Source organism: Paroedura picta, chromosome 2 (assembly GCF_049243985.1).
Source record: "Paroedura picta isolate Pp20150507F chromosome 2, Ppicta_v3.0, whole genome shotgun sequence".
NCBI lineage: Eukaryota > Metazoa > Chordata > Lepidosauria > Squamata > Gekkonidae > Paroedura > Paroedura picta.
Genome location: NC_135370.1, coordinates 110,062,636 through 110,081,646, shown reverse-complemented (window position 1 = coordinate 110,081,646; position 19,011 = coordinate 110,062,636). Strand labels below are relative to the sequence as shown.

Below are 19,011 nucleotides of genomic sequence, written 5' to 3'. Positions count from 1 at the left end.
TGGTGTCACCTGCTCGCTTCTGTGTAATTAAAACCTTGTAATTCACATCTGAATTGTCACTGTCACTTAAGCCATTGCTTATATCAATTTATCTTCTGTCTGGTGTACTTTCAGTTTACTTTACAAGAGAGCCTGTGAATGAGCTGCAGCAGAAGAAACATCTGCCTCTGGGCTAGGCCACTGCTGAACTCTTCATAATTACTCAAGACATTTCTGTGCTATCTAAACAAACAGGGCAGGCATTATCTATGCAGGAGGCTTCCATTCAATGCCTCATGCTTTGTCCCTGAGGGCATATGTTTCACAGAGTCCCCTTGTCTTTTACTCCACACTAGATATTTCTCATTAGATAGTGTCATTTCAGTAAACGAGCAGTTGTCCTAATCCCAGTCAGTGATCAGAGGTACACAGCTGTGAAAACTTCTTTCATAGTTGCAGGAACAGAACTGTACCTTGCATCGTAATATCAACATTATAACATAGCAAAGGAGTAAGCTATTTCCTGGTGCTTGTTTAGAGAACCAAGCTAGAGCTGCATGACTAGAAATCTCTATGTGTGATTTGGCTCTGAAGGCCATGGCAATAAGGCCTGTTATGCATGGAGAGGAAGGTCCACATTCGAGGTGGAATGGCGGCAGCTAAAATCACCAATAATGCACGCCGCAGGCGGCAGCTGGGCGCAGAGTCTATGCCACTGAAAAAGTTGCGTTAGTGAGATGTGGAAGGAAGTGGAGCTTCCCGGGCGACCAGGGCGCAACCAGAAGCGGCTCCGGAGTGGCTGCGTGCATAATCGGGGAGGTCCGTGGTGTACAGGGCTTCTGGGTGTGCTTGCTCTCTCCCCTTCTGTGCCCTTCAGTTCCGCCGGCAGGGCCTGCATGTGCCGTGGCTGCCCTGCTTGGCGGTCTAGCCTCGGTCACCACCATGCTTGCCTCCCTTCCTGTTTGCTCCGCATCGCTGCCTCATCAGCCACAGCCAGCAGCTGCTCTGGGTTTTGCCACCATTGCGTTCGTCCCGCGCATTTGCAGTTTGCTTAGCTTCTTCCTCCTCCGTGTTTTCCATGCGAAGAGTTTAGTGATGTTGTAGTAAAACTGGCAGATGTGACCTTGTTGTTGTTGTTGTTGTTGTTGTTATTATATCAGATTTATTTCCTGCCACTCCTGAATTGGCTCATGGCGGGTTACATGTCATAAAATCCCCACTAAAACCCCCAGTTAAAAGCATAATCCCCAACATGGCGGAAAACCCTTCTCCACCCCCCGCTATTAGAGGGGGGGAAGGAGGTAAGATGGATACTCATACCTAGATACTCATACCTGGAGGGGGTGTGTGGCTCTACCTCACTGACTCCAGCCTCAACCATAAACCTGGCGGAAGAGCTCCATTTTACAGGCCCTGCGGAACACCGTAAGCTCCCACAGGACCCTCAGCTTATGCCAGCCATTCACTCTTAGCCTAACTTGTAGGGTGGTTGTGAAGATAAAAATAAGGAGGGGAGAACCGTATTAACCACCCTAAAATGCCAGAGGATGGGTGGCATAAAAAATGTACCTAAATTTACTTCTTTCCATAGTACTGTGGTTACAGTTCTCGTCAGAATGTGGTGGCTGCTTTTTACAAATTACTTATCTAGAGTTCCGGTCTTGAAACTTCAGCATCACACATACTGTACTCCTTGTTTATATAGACTAGCAAGTTCAGCCTTCAAACCAAAACCCATTAGAAGCTTGTTTGCTTATTGGTGAAATTCCCTTTGACAAATTTCCACCATCCTTATTGTCTAATTGACTTCAAGTCATTTCACTTTCATAATTGCGTTATTTAGTTTTCTAGATCCTGAACCATTGAATTGTTTTGATTGAAAACTATTTTTTTTCTTTTTGGTAAATAGCCTGTAATACTATGTAGCAGAGGAACATAGTTTTGTTTTAAAATTTTCTTTTCCTTACAAAATCTTGCCTTGAAAATAATCCTGCAGATGGCAGTAGAAGTCTGGGAGGAAAAAAGAGAAATTGTTTCCAATAAAGTTTAAAAGAATAAAAATCTGTTATATTACATGACAAAGAAGACCAGCCTGTGCTTGACTTCATCAGCTATCAATGCTGGGTTTTTATATATAGGCTGGGTTTATATATAGGCTGCCCCTTTCCAAGATGGTCTTGGGGCATCTTACATCAGAAGATAAAGACAAGCTAATACAAAACATCTAAAACGACTATATACAAAACAAAAATATTGTAATAGGTAGCGAGGTCTTTGTGTTGGCCTCTGGATCAGTGAGATGGAATGCAAAAGCAGTACCTCCTATGCTAGTGTTTGTATAGTCCATATGGGTAATGAACTTGAATAAAGTTCTGTAGGCCAGAATTAAATTCTTAGCACAGTCTCTGGTAAGGGGACCATCCTGGAGAGCAGAAATATTGTAATGCTGCTATCGTAAGGACACTTAATTAGGAGTATGCCCTTTTGCTATTGTTATTGTTATTGTTATTAATGAAACTTACTTCTGAGTAGATCTGTCAGGGTATTAAAATGTGCATTAGCTATTTTGTGTCCAAGCACTATTTCAGTTGAAATTCATCTGGATAAATTGCTAGCCTAATGCAGTAATGTTGATCAGTATAACAACATAACATAGTATAACAAAGCAGACCACTTACCGCTAGTGCTTTGTTAACATAAATCTAGCCAATTTGTATGATCATCTTCTGATTTTTAAAAATTAATTGTTTTTACCTAACCTACACACTTAATTGAAGCTCGTGTTGATGTTTTTATCTTGTGCTCTAAACAATGTAATTTCGACATTCTCAAGTGCACCTAGGTTCAGTGATCATTGTGGCAACAGAAGCCTCCATGAAGCCCTCCCATATTCCCCACACATTAGTGTGATTTCCAAATGAGAACTCCAAAATAATTTAATTGATCCTGAAAAACCAGTGACCCTTCTTGCTCAGACTGCCAGATCATCAGTAAAATTGATTTAGAAAAAAAACCCTGCCATATTCAATAGCATTGAATCAAAGTGAACAAATCAAAGCTGAACAAGGGGTGGGGGTGGAGTGAGCTGGGAAAGTGTCTGTGACTCAAGAGGATTAATAAGAAGTTGCCCAACTGTCAAAACTAAGTGGAAATTTTGAGGTAGGGACCATCTTTGTTGTGAGTGAGTGTTTCTTATGTGGATGCAGCAGAGCGCTAGCAGAAGCAATGGGAAGGCATATTAGTTTGGCTCACAGGGTTCAGAGCAGAAAGTTAAATATTTCCTCATTCCTACATGATAAGGAATGAAAGCCTTACTTCATCTGGTGGGAAAATAATGCACTTTTTACCTTGCTCTATCTGGATGCTTACTACTTAATGTGCTGTGGTAAGTTTATCATTTTGATTAACTTTCATTGTGCCGCTAAACAAACTTTAGCAGGACCCTGTTGGCTATATTCTTGCTTTTCATTCACAGAGTCTTGTTTTGGTGTTTGTGATCATGCATTTGGCTTTTAAACTCTTTCAACCATAAACAAATGTTTTAAGTCTTTTGTTTGTTACTGCCAATAAAAATTAAGCCCAGTAAGTAATGTCAGCTAAATTTAAAATTTGTTCTGTGTTTTCAGTCCAAACTATTGTGTTTAAAACTACTGTGCAGTTTTTGAGACCATTCTGGTGTTTCCACCTAGTTAAAATGTATTTGTGCATCACTGTTAACTGTGTTCGGACTGCAGTTATGTTTTTAGGTCTTCCTCTGCCAAAAAAACTCTGGAGTGTTAGAGCCCAGTTGGGTGCTAAGCAAGTCTTACATTATCATTGTCAAAATTTGATAAAGGTGCAGCCAAAAAAACCTGAATGAGCTGCAGATCTAGCAAAATGGGAGACTTCTAAATAAGGAGTAGTTAGTAGTTTCATTTTAGGAAAGCATCCCAGATGAAACAGCCATGGGGGAGAGGGGATTATGAAGGGCCCTGTTAGGAAGACACAATTTGTTCAGTTCTCATCTTTCTGGGGAGCTACATTACACAGCCTAGGAGTGAGGGAGAGTTTCTGTTTGTTTCAAGCGATGATGTAGAACTGTGAAGAAACTGTGTACCAATCAGCTGCTGAAGACATTATTTAAGACTGACATAACAATTTACAAATACAGCTGTATGTAGTCCTCCACTAAAAAGATAATTTCTTGAAATATTTTTAGTATGAGATTTGTGTTTTGATTAAGATTTGTGTTTTGATCCTCAACATATTTGACTGCGAGTAAGAAAATATCAAAATAATTTAGTCTAGCTATTAACTGCACATTCAACTGCCTAACTGTGGATTAATTTGTGAATGGATTTCCTGAACAGTTAAATTTAGCAAATAGGGGATTTAGCAAATAGGTGGGGGGGATTAGGTCACGGGAATGTGTCTGTACCCTACCTCCCATACTGATTTTCCAGACCTACATATTTTCCTCAATATAGTAAAAGGTCTAGGTAGGGAACTTGACATTGGGATAATAACCTCAAAGAAATGGTTAAATATTTTTACCCATGAATTTAGTAATTTTTCTAATGTGCATCTATTTACATTTACAAACATTCATCATATTCTTGCTCACTCACCCAACTTGAGAAGATTCTCCTTGAGCTCTTCACACTTCTCCATGGTTTTCACCATCCTGAATAATCTGCAAATTCAGCCACTCCACTACTCATCCCCAGTTCCAGATGGTTGATGAAAAAATTAGTTCTGGTCCCAATACTGATCCTTGTGAGACCTCACTGTTTACTTCCCTCTGTTGTGAGAATTGTCCACTTATTCCTACTCTTTCCTTTCTGTTGTTTAACCAGTTTTTAATCCATAAGAATACTCATCCTTTTATCCCATAATAAAATCAGAGTCCATTAGCACCTTTAAGACCAACAAAGATTTACTCAAAGCATGTGCTTTTGAGTGCAGTCTGAGGAAATCATTTTGTTTGTCTTGATACTTTTAGCAATCATCTTCTCAAATTCTTTATTAACTTATTTTTGCCAGAGGCTGCAGTCCTTTCTGTTTAATTCATTGGGGCAGACCTTTCACTTTTTAAAGGAAGACTTTGCTTTTTATAGCTTCCTTGACTTGTGCTCTCAACTGTGCAGAGAGTCTTTTAGACTTTGCACTGCCTTTCCTAACTTATAGAATGCATTCAAACTAAGCTTCAACTAATGTGGTTTTAAATAGCATCCCAGGATCCTCTACATTACAGATTTGACTCACTTGTGTTTCCCTATCCATATCCACTGTTCCCCTCATTTTTTGTAAAGCTCTCTCTTTTTTCACAGTAATGTTTCCTTGGTGTAGTGGTTAGGAGTGCAGACTTCTAATCTGGCATGCCAGGTTCGATTCTGCGCTCCCCCACATGCAGCCAGCTGGGTGATCTTGGGCTCGCCACGGCACTGATAAAACTGTTCTGACCGAGCAGTGATATCAGGGCTCTCTCAGCCTCACCCACCCCACAGGGTGTCTGTTGTGGGGAGAGGAATGGGAAGGCGACTGTAAGCCGCTTTGAGCCTCCTTCGGGTAGGGAAAAGCGGCATATAAGAACCAACTCTTCTTCTTCTTCTTCTTCTTCTTCCTCAATTGTTACAGTTTTTGGCTGTAGAGGTAATTTTCCATTGACATAAATAAAGGTAAAGGTATCCCCTGTGCAAGCACCGAGTCATGTCTGACCCTTGGGATGATGCTCTCCAGCGTTTTCATGGCAGACTCAATACAGGGTGGCCTTGCCAGTGTCTTCCCCAGTCATTACCATTTACCCCCCAGCAAGCTGGGTACTCATTTTACCGACCTCGGAAGGATGGAACCTTGAGCCGGCTGCTGGGATTGAACTCCCAATCTCATGGGCAGACAGCTTCAGACAGCATTTCTGCCGCTTACCACTCTGCGCCACAAGAGGCTCATTGACATAAATAGTGAACTTAATAGCATTGTAGTCACGCTTCCCAATTGGTGCAATATCTTCTGCATCTTTTACTGGGTCTTGAGCCCCGCTCAGAACCAAGTCCCAAGCCACTACCTCTCTTATTGGCTCGAAGGCTGACTTTTCCATTGCATATTCACCATTAAGTACCTGAACATCTTCACATTTATGGTATCTAAAAGAGCTTTTCTTTTCTGGATTACTTCAGGAGACAGGTAATAATGATCTTAAAAATCTACTCTAAGCGAGGGAGAGTCTTAGGGGGTGGGGAGCAGTTGCTGCCACTAACCTCTTTTAACCAAAATTTCTCCTCTTCTAAAGAGAATTGCTTGTCATAAATTAAAAAACCTGTAGGCTTTTTAAAATTAGTTGTAGTGAATCAGATATCCAAGCTAGTGCTATAGCCACTGATGCCATTCAGGCTATGGCCATGTTGGTCAGATACCCCTATATGTGAAGTTTGCTTTTTTTGTTAAGTGAGTTTTCTTGAATACAGTCAGTGGCCATTTTTTAGCATTCTTCATACTACTGTTATTTAATGTGACTTATTAACAGTGTCCTTAAGAGCACAATTGGCCTGTCTGAGCCAGCCTTGACAGCTTGTTTATATTGGGCATGTGCCATGGGGCACAGTAAACCCAGAGATCTAGTCCACTTAGAGGACAAGATACAAGTGTGTAGTAAATCATGGTGCTGTTTAATCTTTTGTCTCCTTTAATAGGCTAAATTTGGCACTTCTTTTAGGCATTTTGAAACATGCCCAGATCTCTTTCTCAAACACAGTGAGGCTAAAATTTCAATAGCAACTGAAATACTGGAAATCTTTGCCATACTTGGTATAAACTTTTTGGAATATTAGAGTAAAATAAACCTATATTTAAATAAGATTGTTCAACAAACAAGTAACAGGACCTGTCAGAGACAAATCTGGATCAACAATTTGTCCTTCAGATGTTTGCAGATTGCCCCCTTTCAATTCTGTAATTGAGGTCAGACTCACAGGCCTGTACTTTCCTGGGTCGTCTCTCCTCCCTTTTTTGAAGATTGGGATAATATTTGCTCTCCAGTCTGCTGGCACATCTCCAGTCCTCCAAGAGGTCCTAAAGATGATGGACAAAGGTTCTGCAATCTTTTCAGAAAGTTCTTTGACCATTCTTGGATGCATACCATCTGGCCCAGGGGATTTGAACTCATCCAGTGCAGCCAGGTGCCTTTTGAGCACGTCTCTGTCCAGATGTTCAACCTGCGGCCCTCCAGGGGCTCATGGGAATTGTAGTCAATGGACATCTGGAGGGCCGCAGGTTGACTACCACTGCACTATACCTTGCTGACTACCATCCCTAGATGTGTCCATATTCTTCTGGGAAGACACAGAGGCAAAATAAGTACTGAGCCTTTCTGTTTTCTCTCTGTCCTTGGTCAGAGTCTCTCCATCTTCACCCAACAGCAGGCCTATTGCCTCATTTACCTTATGTTTGCTCCTCACATATCTGAAGAAGCTTTTCTTGTTATAGGGCTTCCCTAGGCAGTCTCAGCTCACTCCTGGCTATGGCTTCTCTGATGACTGGTCTGCAGTGTCTTATAACCTGCAGATACTCTTATTTAGAGATTTGTCATTCCTCCCAGTTCTTGAACATTTAATTTTTCTTTCTTAGCTCCTGCTGAAGTCTCTGTTCATCTAAAAAGGCTTCTTGGTTCCCTTACCATTTTTCTGTCTTGCTGGAATAGTCAAGGCTTGAGCATGCAATAGCTCTTGTTTAAAGAGAGTCCACCCGTCACTTGCTCCTTTCTCTTCCAGCATTCTGGTTCATAGGATGACTCTCATCGTGTCTCTGACTTTATTAAAGTCTGTCCTACGAACATCTAACAGAGATGCCTGACTACTAACTTCCTTGACCCCCCATCTTATAAGAAATTTGAGGAGGACATAAATCACTACCCTTCCTCCCAATCCCCACCTCCTTCAACCCATCCACCAGCTCTTTCCTGTTGGTCAGTATTAAGTTGAGTATGGCCAAGACTCTCATAGGTTCTTCTACCATCTGATATTATCAGCCAGGAAAACCAGAAAGTTGCCAGACTCAGGACACTTAGCAGAGTTTGGTTCCCAGCACGCACGAGAGAAATTGAAGTCACACATAATTGCAAGGTTCTGTTGCCTGGATATTCTGTCAAGCTGCTCAAGGAGGGCAGCATCCATGTCCTCACCCTGGTCAGGTGGTCAGTAGCAGAAACCAACCACTATACTCTTTGGTTTCCCCCCCCCCCCCCCCGTTATTTTCACCCAGATACTTTCCACTGGCGTGTCACATTCTTCCTGTAGTATTTCTTGACACTCAAGCCCTCTCCTCACATACAGCACCACTCCACCTCCTCTTTGACCTTTTTCTTTAAAAAAAACACACACACAAACAAAAACGTCATATCCCTCCACAATTGCATTCCAGTCATGAGAATTCTTTTGGGTGTCAACGCTACTGTGACTACTGTGTATATATTTGGTCACTTTCCATCTCTAGGCAAATTGATTTTTGAAGACTGAAATGTAAATGTTGTGGTAAAGATCATTTTTGTATTTTAAGTAAAATGAAGTATTCTGAATTTAGGCAAGTTTCCACTCTCCACAGAATTTAACTGGTGTGGGTTGACTGCTTTCCCTCATGTCAAAACAAACCAGAAAGTAAAATTCATTGAAGAGTGTTACATGGATAAAATTTTATTGTAATCAAGGTCTAAAATACAGGCCCGCTACTCAAAACATAGCTGAGGATTGCAGTATTGCTTTTTCTTCTACCTTAAACTCAATTACAGTGAAAAATTTTCCATTGTGCTTTCGTTTAGTTTATGTGTTTCCCTTCATCTATTAACTTAAGGCACCATTTACGTATATTTTTCTTAGGAAAATCTCTTAAGTTTACTTGCTCCTTTTTTGGCTGATTATGTCTTGATCTATTTTCAGTTATATTGAGATCTATATTTGGTTATTTCTAGCAGAGCTATACAGATCACAGTAACTGCAAGAGATCAGCTTGTGTTTAGGCTTAACTTGACAAATGATGGGAAATTGCATATATTTTCTTCAGCAGTTATTATATTGCATGATCTCAAACATTTCACTGAAAAATTTAAACCATAAGCATCTTCTCAGTGTAAGTGGCTAAGCTTGCGTTCACTGTCAAGACATTATAGGAGCTGATGAAATCCAATCTAACTATCCTACAGTATATATTGGCATTCAAACAGGACCACCAACATCTTGGTAATAGAAACACTGGAATAAAATAAACTCAAAGTCCAACACTGGCCTTTGAAAAGAAAAAGAGGGTTTAAAAAAAATAAAAGCCTAACTATATTTTGAATGTGAGCATATTTCACATTGTACGTTAAAGTCGGCATATGTTCCTGCAGAAAAGAAAACTGCCTCAGGGAAGTAAACAGATGGCAATTGATTAATTTATTTCAAATTACATGAACGTTCAGTAGAAGAAATTCTGTAGCATGCCAAATGAAGCTTCTTTAGAAAGTAGACAGTGCAAGCCTATGCAGTGACACTATCCCAGTCTCATAGAAATGAGTGGATTAGACTGGACTAACACCACAGGATTTGCAATACAAGCATATCAAAACATACCACTGAAATAGAACCCAAAACCTTTAGTTGTTAAAGTTGAAGAACAGTTAGTAAATCAGAATTGATTTGCACAGGAATCTAAATGGCACAGTCCTCCCAGCAAGTGCAGATAGGGAGCGGAAAAGGAAAGACTTGCCTTGGGGTCTTGCTGTGAATCTATCACAAATATGCTCTTCAGTCTAGTATTCTCTAATACAGCTGTATGTACCAGGAGGAAACAAAACATGAATGGACACATAAAGGTACCCCCCTCTTATTCAAAAGTTTGCTTATGATAAGAATGGCAAGTTATTCACAAATATAACAAGTTAAGGCAGTGGCTCTCAACCTTCCTAATGCCGCAGCCCTTTAATACAGTTCCTCATGTTGTGGCGACCCCCAACCATAAAATTATGTATGTGTTCTTTCACAGAAATTAAACCAAAACTGAATAATGGCATGAAGATCCATTGTTCATGATTGTATATAAATTGTTCCCCCCCGGGGGTTTCTCAGTTTAGTCCTGCCTCTTGTCTCACCATGCCAATCTTGCTCTTTTCCACTGCTCCAAACAGACAAATGCTCTATCTCTATCTACCCCGCAAGGCTGTTGTATGTATGGCGCCCCCGCCAGCCAAGCTGCTTGCCCTGCTGCAATCCTTGTGAAAGGGTTGTTTGACCCGCAAAGGGGTCCCGACCCCCAGGTTGAGAACCACTGACATAAGGGTCATTAGATGAATAATGCTTGATGGTTCTCATTGATAACTATGATAACTGCCTATATTCATTCATTCATTCATTCATTCATTCATTCATTCATTCATTCATTCATTCATTCATACGTATTTAGGGGCTATAGCAAAGGGGTGGGCTGATGCAGATAGTATTGATGATGATGTGTCATCTGTGCATGGAAGATTTGTTTTTTAAAACTGACATGTAGTTGTGTGGTTGTAAAAAAAAGGTTTCTGGGGCACTGGAAACGGCCACAGGTGGTTTGCCAGGCCTTCTGCCACATAGCAATCTGGGGCTTCCTTAGCAGTCTCTCATCCAAATGCTAACTAGGCCATCCCTGCTTAGCTTCCAGGATCTGAGAGTTCAAGCTAAGCTTAATTGTCCAGGTCAAGATTCTGGACTGACTACCAGAGAGTGGAGACGTGGCAAAAAGATGGGATATTTAAGTGTTAAGTTAGTTTCAAAATTGTCTACATTTGGAATTCTAAAGTGAAAATGCAGTTGTTCTTCCCATGTGTTGGTCCTTCACTTAATAGTTCTCTCTTGTAAAATGAACAATTTTACCACTTAGCATATTAAGAGACTTCAGTTTCCTGCCACTATTACTGAAGCAAAGATACTGCAGTGGCTTGAAAAATTGTATACACCAATTGCACACATACCTTATATTCTTGCATGTTTTATTTTCTCCACATTTACTGCTGCTGCTATGAAACAAGTACAAAATATAGATGTCCAGATGCTTGCAGTCTATAATAAATGATGTTGATAACAACTCTAGAAACAATAATATTCAGTACTATAAGCACCTTTGATACTAGGCCCTATACAACAGTTGCTTAAAAGAATAAATCCTTTTTAGGCTTACAGTCAAAAAAGACAACATCATAGGGAATGAAAAGACATTTCAAAAGAAGGGAAAAGGCGGAGAGTGAAGATTAGAGGTCAAAGGCTTGGTGGGAAAAGAGCCCTCTCCAAACAGCTGGAAGAAAGGAAGTTTGAGATAAAAGGTGCAGAGAGAGAGAGAGAGAGAGAGAGAGAGAGAGAAAGGAATCAAACAGAAGTAGTAACTCAACGATGACTTGAGAAGAGAATATTAGCAAAGTTGGCAATAAATAAAGAGAAAGAAGGGTTGATAAAAGGTATTGAATAAATAAATGAACAAAAGCTGGACATTTAAAGGGAATCTGATAAGAAAGCAGAAATCAGTGAAAGGATTATAACAGAGAAAATCAATAAAAGTGATGGTGGTGGGAAAACAAGGGGGAGGATTTATCAGAACAGAGGAAAGGAAGGGCAGGAAAAGTGAAAAATGAATGTGCCTGCAGTAGAGGCAAAAGGAAAATTTTCAGGGATACTGAAAAGTTAGAAGGTTTTTTTTTTGCAAGTTTTTTAAAACAGTTTAAATAAAGGAGGGAAGGACAGAAAAGAATCCAAAGCGAAAGAAGACAAGGTGGACAAGACATGACTGGGAAATGGGAATGAGGTCAGAATTGGTAATGAATAATGAAATGGAACAGGGGGGAAATTAGCATGTGGTGAAATAAGAGAAATTAGGTTAGAGGGAGTGAAGACTTTCAGAAGTAATTTAGTGCTGCTTCGCATGTTTTAAAGTCTCCATGTCCATTTCCATGTTTTCCATTGAAACATTACAGCAGACTAGCAAACAAGTCCACCAAAGTTCACTTTAGGAGTCTGCTACCCGCAAGAGGACAGATTCCATTCTGTGGAGGTCCAGTTCTGCAGGAGCAAGACTCCTCACTTAGTGGAAGGCAGTCACAGGATCCAACCTTGGTACTGGGCCTGAAAGAAAATGGGGCCACCTAAAGGTGATTCTTAGTCACTGCAAGTGCCAGGCCAGTGGTTATGGACAGACCTGCATTATAGACACAGTCAACACACTGGAAATGAGGAGTTGTCTTTTCCAGTAAAAACTAAAACATCCCATAGATCTGAGGCTCAGGAAAGTGAGCTGGTTGAGTCTTGAAGAGTTTCGGAGTCTCTCATACCAACCAGCAGAGGAGAAAGGAGTTATTTGGGTGTTATTTGACACCAGGTGAAATGCAGTTATTTATCTAACGCTGGCTAAAATTGAAAGATTCAGATGCAGGTTCCTACCTTACTCTGTCTCCTGGTATGACATTTTGTACTTAATAGTCCAGCATTCTGGAAATATGCCCACCATATCAAAGGCTACTTACTATAAAACAACCGTTGGCATCTGCTATTGCCGTTAGGACACAAAGAGTGTGAATTGACTGTGGGCTCATTACAAGAGAAACAAAAATCTCTGCTAAGCAAGGAAGATGGGAGTGCTTGGAAATATGAGGCGGTCTGGTCTGGATCACAGGAGTGGGGTTAACAGAGCTGTGTCTTCAGCAAGCAGCCAAAAGTGAAGTAAAACAGCCTCTGTGTGGCGGCAGCCGTTTGTGATTCACAGAACTACATTCACAGTTCTGTTCCAAACGGCTTGCTCGGAGTCACTGTTTATTTTTAAGTTTAAAAAAAAAAGAAAAACAAGAAGCTCTGTATGGCGTTTCTTGCTAGAGGACAGGGAACTGCAGGTAAAAAGCCGTTAATCCCCAGCAAGCTGCTGGGCAGGCGAACAGTCAGAGATGACAAACGTTAATTGGAAACATGAGCAGCGTAACAGAAGAAATGCTTGCGGTAATTGGGATGTAGCGTCTCCACAAGAGAAACTTTGCAAGGACTGACTTTTAGCAAAGCAGTTGCCCTCACTAGGTGAGTAAGCGGGCGTGATTCTTAAACTCTCTTTTGACACTGAGCTCCATTCTCTGGAAACATGCAAGCAAATGCCTGCAAGCACATGGTAGTAATGAAAGTGCTAGGCTCACCCAGGAAGCATTTTTCAGGGAGCTCTTCTTATTCTGTCTAGTTTCAATTATGAGATAAAGATGTAGCGTTTGTAATTTCTGCTTGAGGGAGGATATGAACATCAGCTTTAAGTTTTGTGGACTGGGTATAAGTCAGTTTTTAACTGGAATCAGAATCTGAATATGCTGTTAACTGAAGGATTTCAATTTGTTTTTGCTTCTCTCCCCCCCCCCTTTATTTATTTATTTTGTTTACATTTTTTGGCTTCATGTTTCTTTTGGGCATCTTCACAAAAGCAGGCTTTAGCAGAAATAATTTTGTTCTGCTTGGGTCAGAGTTTTTATGTTCTAAAACGGTATTCTAAATAATACTTATCTGATACTGATTGAGCATTTTTGTTTGTACATTTCTTCTTATGTGGTTGTTGTAAGGTTCTAAAAGTCATCTATATTTATTATTTGGTAAGAGCCTAAAAGTTGACTAGGCAGTGTCTAGCGATAAGAACCAGGTGGTCACTGCCTACAGGCTTATATTTTTAAAAGAAAGCCTGAACAACTTTTGCTATTGGTAATCTTGTTTTAAATGTCATAGATAATATGAAATGTTATCTAATGTTTTGCTGCTGTTAAATGCTACCTTCTTTTACTAGAAAAATAAACGGGATATTTTCAGAAGGCCAAATCTAAAACGTCAGATCTCTTGTCATTTTTTTCAGAGCCAGCAGACAATTCGGCCTCTCAGTCCATAGGAATGAATGAAAATGCACCGTCTTCAGTTCAAAGCAGCAGTAGCAACAATGTTGCTGGTTGTAATAACTCTTCCGCCATTCCCCAGCCCAACAGTACTGTTAAACCCTGGCGTAGTAAGTCCCTTAGTGCTAAGCACACAGCCACGTCTTCCATACTATCAGTAAAGCAGCCAGTTCCAGAGTCTCCAAAACCCCCTCCAGAGATAGTGAAAACAACTCCCAATGGGCAGAAATCCATGCTTGAGAAACTGAAACTCTTTAACACAAAAGGTGTCTCCAAAGCAGGAGGGCCATCCCTTGAATGTCCAGGGTCACGGGACACCAGTTGTGAAAGACTAGAAATCCTTCCTAGCTTTGAAGAAAGTGAAGAGATGGATGCTGCAAATCGGAATGTGAACAACTTGGGGCCAACGTCTAATAGTCCCAAAATTGCACTCAAGGGAATTGCACAAAGAACTTTTAGCCGGGCACTGACCAATAAGAAGAGTTCCCCAAAGGGCAGTGAAAAAGAAAAAGAGAAACAGAAAGATAAAGAAAAGGAAAAAAACAAAGACACTGCAAAGAGAACATCAGTAACAGAGAAAACTGAGGGCAAAGAGGAGCTGAAAGAAGAACAGACCCCACCAGCCACAACAGAGATGCCAAAAAAGTCCTCCAAGATTGCAAGCTTTATCCCTAAAGGCGGGAAGCTGAATAGTGCCAAGAAGGAGGCTGCTGCTCCTTCACAAAGTGGAATACCAAAACCAGGAATGAAAAACACCCCAGGGAAATCCTCAAGTGCCCCCAGTTGTTCTGCTAAGGAAGGCGAGAGAAGCCGCAGTGGGAAGCCTGCTTCAGGCCCTTCACATCAGAAGTCTCAGCTGGACAGCCGGAATTCCAGTTCAACATCAAGCTTGGCCTCCTCTGAAGGGAAAGGGGTGGGAGGGGTGCCTGCTCTGACTACCAGCAGTAGCATCCAGGCTGTCAGTGGGCCAACAAGTACCACACAGACCACAGGAAGCAATACTGTGAGTGTTCAGCTACCTCATCCACAACAGCAATACAGTCACCCAAACACTGCTACAGTAGCACCGTTCATGTACAGGTACAAGTAGCTTTTACATGTTTTGGTGGGGTTCTTTTGGTGGGGACAATGAATTACACTGATTGGTTTGGATTTGTTTTTTAAAGTAGCCTAAGCTGTAAGCTCCATAAGGCTGTACAGTTGAAGACCTTCTAAAAGTTCAAATTCCATTCATTGGGTTGAATGTCTGTGTTTGCAAAGGCACTGAGCCCACATGAGGCTAATGTATGTAGATGGGGAATGGGGCCAGTGTGATCAATCACAAACTACCAGCTAGTCTAGCGTGGTCAGTCTTGATTTCTCTCTCTCTCTCTGCTCATTGGCCTTCTAACCCAATAGGTCAGGTGTACATAGCTAGCACTGCAACAGCATAGTAGAGGAATGGCATGAACCCTCAAATGAGCATTTATGAGGAAAGTGGTTTGCACTGCAGTCTGTACAGTGGAAAGACAGGTCTGCAGTGTTCCGAACCAGGCTACAGAAGGCTGCCCTGATTTATTTGTTTGTTTAGGCCATTTATCCTTTCACTTTTCTTTTTGACAGGGACCCAAAGAGGCTTACAAACATGCATAGACATGTGTTGTATGTGTTACCCAGCGCAATTGAAATAAACAGCCAGTTTGAACAAACAAAATGCAAGTCAAAGAAACAAGACTCTGAAGGTCTTTGGGTGACCTTGGACACTTGGCCCAAGTGCCTCACCACTTGTGAGGCTAAAATACCACTTTGAATGCTTTGAAGGAGGGGCAAGATATAAGTAGAACACTGAAACAAATCAATGACAGCTTGACACAAACAGTCTGTGTTTGGTTCCATAAGCTGAATTTTGTTTTTGTGGTGATTCTTGGAATTTTAGCCATCAGTACAGGTTGTTGACCACAATGAAGACGTAAAATAAAACTAAAGATATTTGGAAGGCTTTCATGAAGACATCAGAAGCCTATATTTGACTGTTTTTTTTTTTTTTACAGTTCATAGCTTGTTTCCATTTCTAGGACATAGCTCAACATGGGACTAATGAATTATGTAAAGTCAGTCTGCTGGCGTATCCTGGGGAGAGGACACAATGCGAGATGGCAAGTCCTGGTGCTGGAATTCTTTTTGGTGTAATGAATGATTACATCTCTCTTTCTGTGTCTCTGTTTTGCACTTAAGATCACAGACAGACAATGAAGGAAATGTAACGGCTGAGCCCAGCACTGGAGGGGTGAACGTGAGCATGGATTCTGCTCCATACACAAAAACGGGTCAGCCTATTCTAGAAGATCTTTCAGGTAGGATTCAAAAGAGAGTGGATTTGATAATTCTCTTAGCCCTCTGTAAAGGAATAAAGGCAGGGCTACATGTAGTAGCTGCCACTCTTTCCAATGGAAGGGGTTTTTAATGTCTGTTTTTTCTTGGGCTACATTTTGGTAACTCAAACCAGACAGTTACTGAGCACCTTCAGAATGCTCAGAATCATACAAGAACGAAGCATTGTGAATTGATGATTGCTGTTTGTTTAAAGGATTTTGTCAGCTTTTCAAAAGCATCATGGCTTCTGTTTTCATTTTACTTCTCATTTTCATTTCGCATTTTTTAGAATGCTGGGTTTTATTCCAGCTAAATTAAGAAATTGAAATCCTTGAATCTGGGCCATAGATTTTCATGTATTTAGAGTTTTGAATGTTTTGATTTTTCTCCATTAATCAGTGTCAATCAAAGGTTTTATAATCTGAATTAAAATCAAAATGGGCTATTTATGTTGTGAATATTCAAACTCTGAGATATTATTATGTAAAATTATGCAATACTAGTAGGAAAGCCCATTGCATCCAGGAATGCAGTGGGCTCTAGCAGCATACCTGGAGGCGGGAGGTGGAGCGGCGACGCGGGCAGGAAGTCAGCCGGCGGCTGGGCGGACGCGGCTCCAGCGAGGGAGGTTGTAGGCGGGTGGGCAAAGGCGCGAGGCTTGTGCAGCTGGGAAGGTGGCCAGAGGCGGGCAGGGCGGTGGCGACAGGCAGCGGCACGCCATCAATGCGAGGCGGGGTACTTGCGTTTGCACAGCGAGAGGGAGGCGGTGAACACGACTGTTGGCACAGAGGTGTTTGGCGAGCGGTTGGGCGGTGAGAATGGCCGGGTGGTTCTCGGTGAGCAGACGGTCCTGCGGGTGGCTCTGAGAGGCAGACGAGCCGCAGGGAGGTATGGTGGGAGCTGGGGGAGTGAGCAGGTCGCAGTGAAGGCGGGCAGGTGGTTCTGGGAGGCGGGAGGCAGACGGGGAGGCGGCTGGGGAAAGGGATGAGCGATGGGGTAGCGGCGATGGTGGGGCAAAAGGCAATCTGGGGGAGGTGCGGCGAAGCACAGGTGGTGACCAGCAGCGGTGGCTGTTGACAGAGGGGCCCTTGTCAGCATGGCGGCCGGGTGGCGCAGCAGCCGGCAGGTAAGAGCCTCGGCAAGGAGGAGCGCGCATCACAACCAGCCGCTCCAGGGGCCATCCCAATCCAGAAGTGGCCAGCTTTGCTGCGCACATCTGGATTGGCCCGCGCAGTCACCTCCTGGAGGCAAGTGCTCTAGGGGCTTTCCCCTTTGCTGGGTGCATCCAGATTGGGCTACTGCCTGTGGTTTCCGAGGCCCAGACAGGCCCAGACAGCTGAGCCGAGACCCGGACAGCACCGCTCAGATGGCCTTTTTGAAAATATATAGAACTGTGATAAGGATTTGAAAAAAGGTGTGTGCTGCCATGTAAAAAAAGAACATATTTTCATGAATGTAATTCGATAGTGGTGGGGACATATCACAGCTTCCTATAGCTTTGGCAAATGAGAATGAAATCACTTTAAGTATTCCTTATCTCATAATGTGGTTTCTAGTATAAAACCTGTCCCTGTTTGTGAATGGCAGTGCAGTCCTAAACAGAGGCATAAGAGAGCTATAATTTTACTACTCTTCACAGGAAGTAACTTTGTTTATATTACATTGTTGATCACCTTATGTAAAATCGAACATATATTTTGAAAGTGACTTCAGGTTCATTTGGGAAGAAGAGAACTGTATTTTTCTACACCACTTTTCACTACCCAAAGTTGTCTTAAAGCAGCTTACAATCGCCTACCTCTCCTCATTGAGAGGCAGGGGAGGTTGAGAGAGCTCAGAGAACTATGACTGGCCCAAGGCTACCCAGATGGCTTCATGCAGAAAAGTGGGGAATCAAACCTTGTTCTCCAGATTAGAGGCCGCCACTCTTAATCACTACACCAAGAGCTGAGAATACATGTGGCTACTTCCTGGCTAGTCAACACTCTTTCAGTAGAGATTAAGTATATACTTGAGTATCTTTCCAAAGTCTTAGCTTTTTTTTGGGGGGGGGTTGCCTTTGGGAGTGGGAAATATGGAAGTCTGTGTGGTTAATTCTTTTTCTGTTTTATGTTATTTCAGTTGCTATTAACAAGGCAGTTGACATGCCTTTTTTAAATCTGTAGATATCATTCCACACTTTTGAATATAGTGGATTAGATCAGGAGATTAGCTATTGTTTATATTAGATTACTCTTGGAACTACTGCTAGCACATTTTTTACTTGCAAGCACTCAGCTGTACATACAGCAACATACATCTGCATATCCAGATGTGAAAGGTATATATAGTTTTCTTACAGCAGTGCCTCAATCGAGTCTCTAAACCTTTAGATGCCCCAAGTTGCACATCTATACAAGACAAATAACAGTTAACTCTTTTTGTCTTTATGTAAATCACTATGTCCAGTCCTGATTCTATAATAATATTGCCTTATATTGTTCTTAGATTGTATACTAATAGAAAACACAAATCCCTCTTCCTTGATAGTTATATTTTAAAATTTTAAATCCATCAAGACTGTGGAAAGCTAGCTTATGTCTATGAGTATGTTTTTGTCATCAGACTGTCAATAAAATTATTTTATTTCATGGGAAAACTCTTCTTTAGGGAGCAGTAAAACTCAGCTGTTCAAAAAGAGCAAAAGGCGGGAGTAAACACCAAATACAAACTTGCAGATCTTATCAAGATATTGGCTCTGGCATTCTCCATGACAAAACATTCCATGCTGACAATATGACAAGAAATCAAAACCATAAACC

At 41.6% G+C, this 19,011-nt stretch overlaps 1 protein-coding gene and 1 long non-coding RNA gene across 9 annotated transcripts in view; one reads left to right on the top strand and one right to left on the bottom strand.

Annotated features, from left to right (window-relative positions):
- LOC143830117 (uncharacterized) overlaps positions 1–5,197 on the bottom strand; it is a 65,652-nt gene extending 60,455 nt beyond the window's left edge. Inside the window, exon 1 of the long non-coding RNA XR_013228354.1 lies at positions 4,587–5,197. This is a non-coding gene — a long non-coding RNA (uncharacterized LOC143830117). The remainder of the gene's footprint in view (positions 1–4,586) is intronic.
- The window catches only part of NAV2 (neuron navigator 2), a 342,897-nt gene that overhangs the window by 153,156 nt on the left and 170,730 nt on the right, over positions 1–19,011 (top strand). For 7 of the 8 annotated variants that reach the window (XM_077322039.1, XM_077322036.1, XM_077322035.1 and 4 more), the window contains 2 exons: positions 13,822–14,938; positions 16,073–16,191. In XM_077322039.1, coding sequence (XP_077178154.1) covers positions 13,822–14,938; positions 16,073–16,191 — 1,236 coding nt within the window. Of the gene's footprint in view, positions 1–12,849; positions 13,014–13,821; positions 14,939–16,072; positions 16,192–19,011 lie in introns of those variants that run through there. The other variant, XM_077322042.1, reaches the window with a different exon arrangement.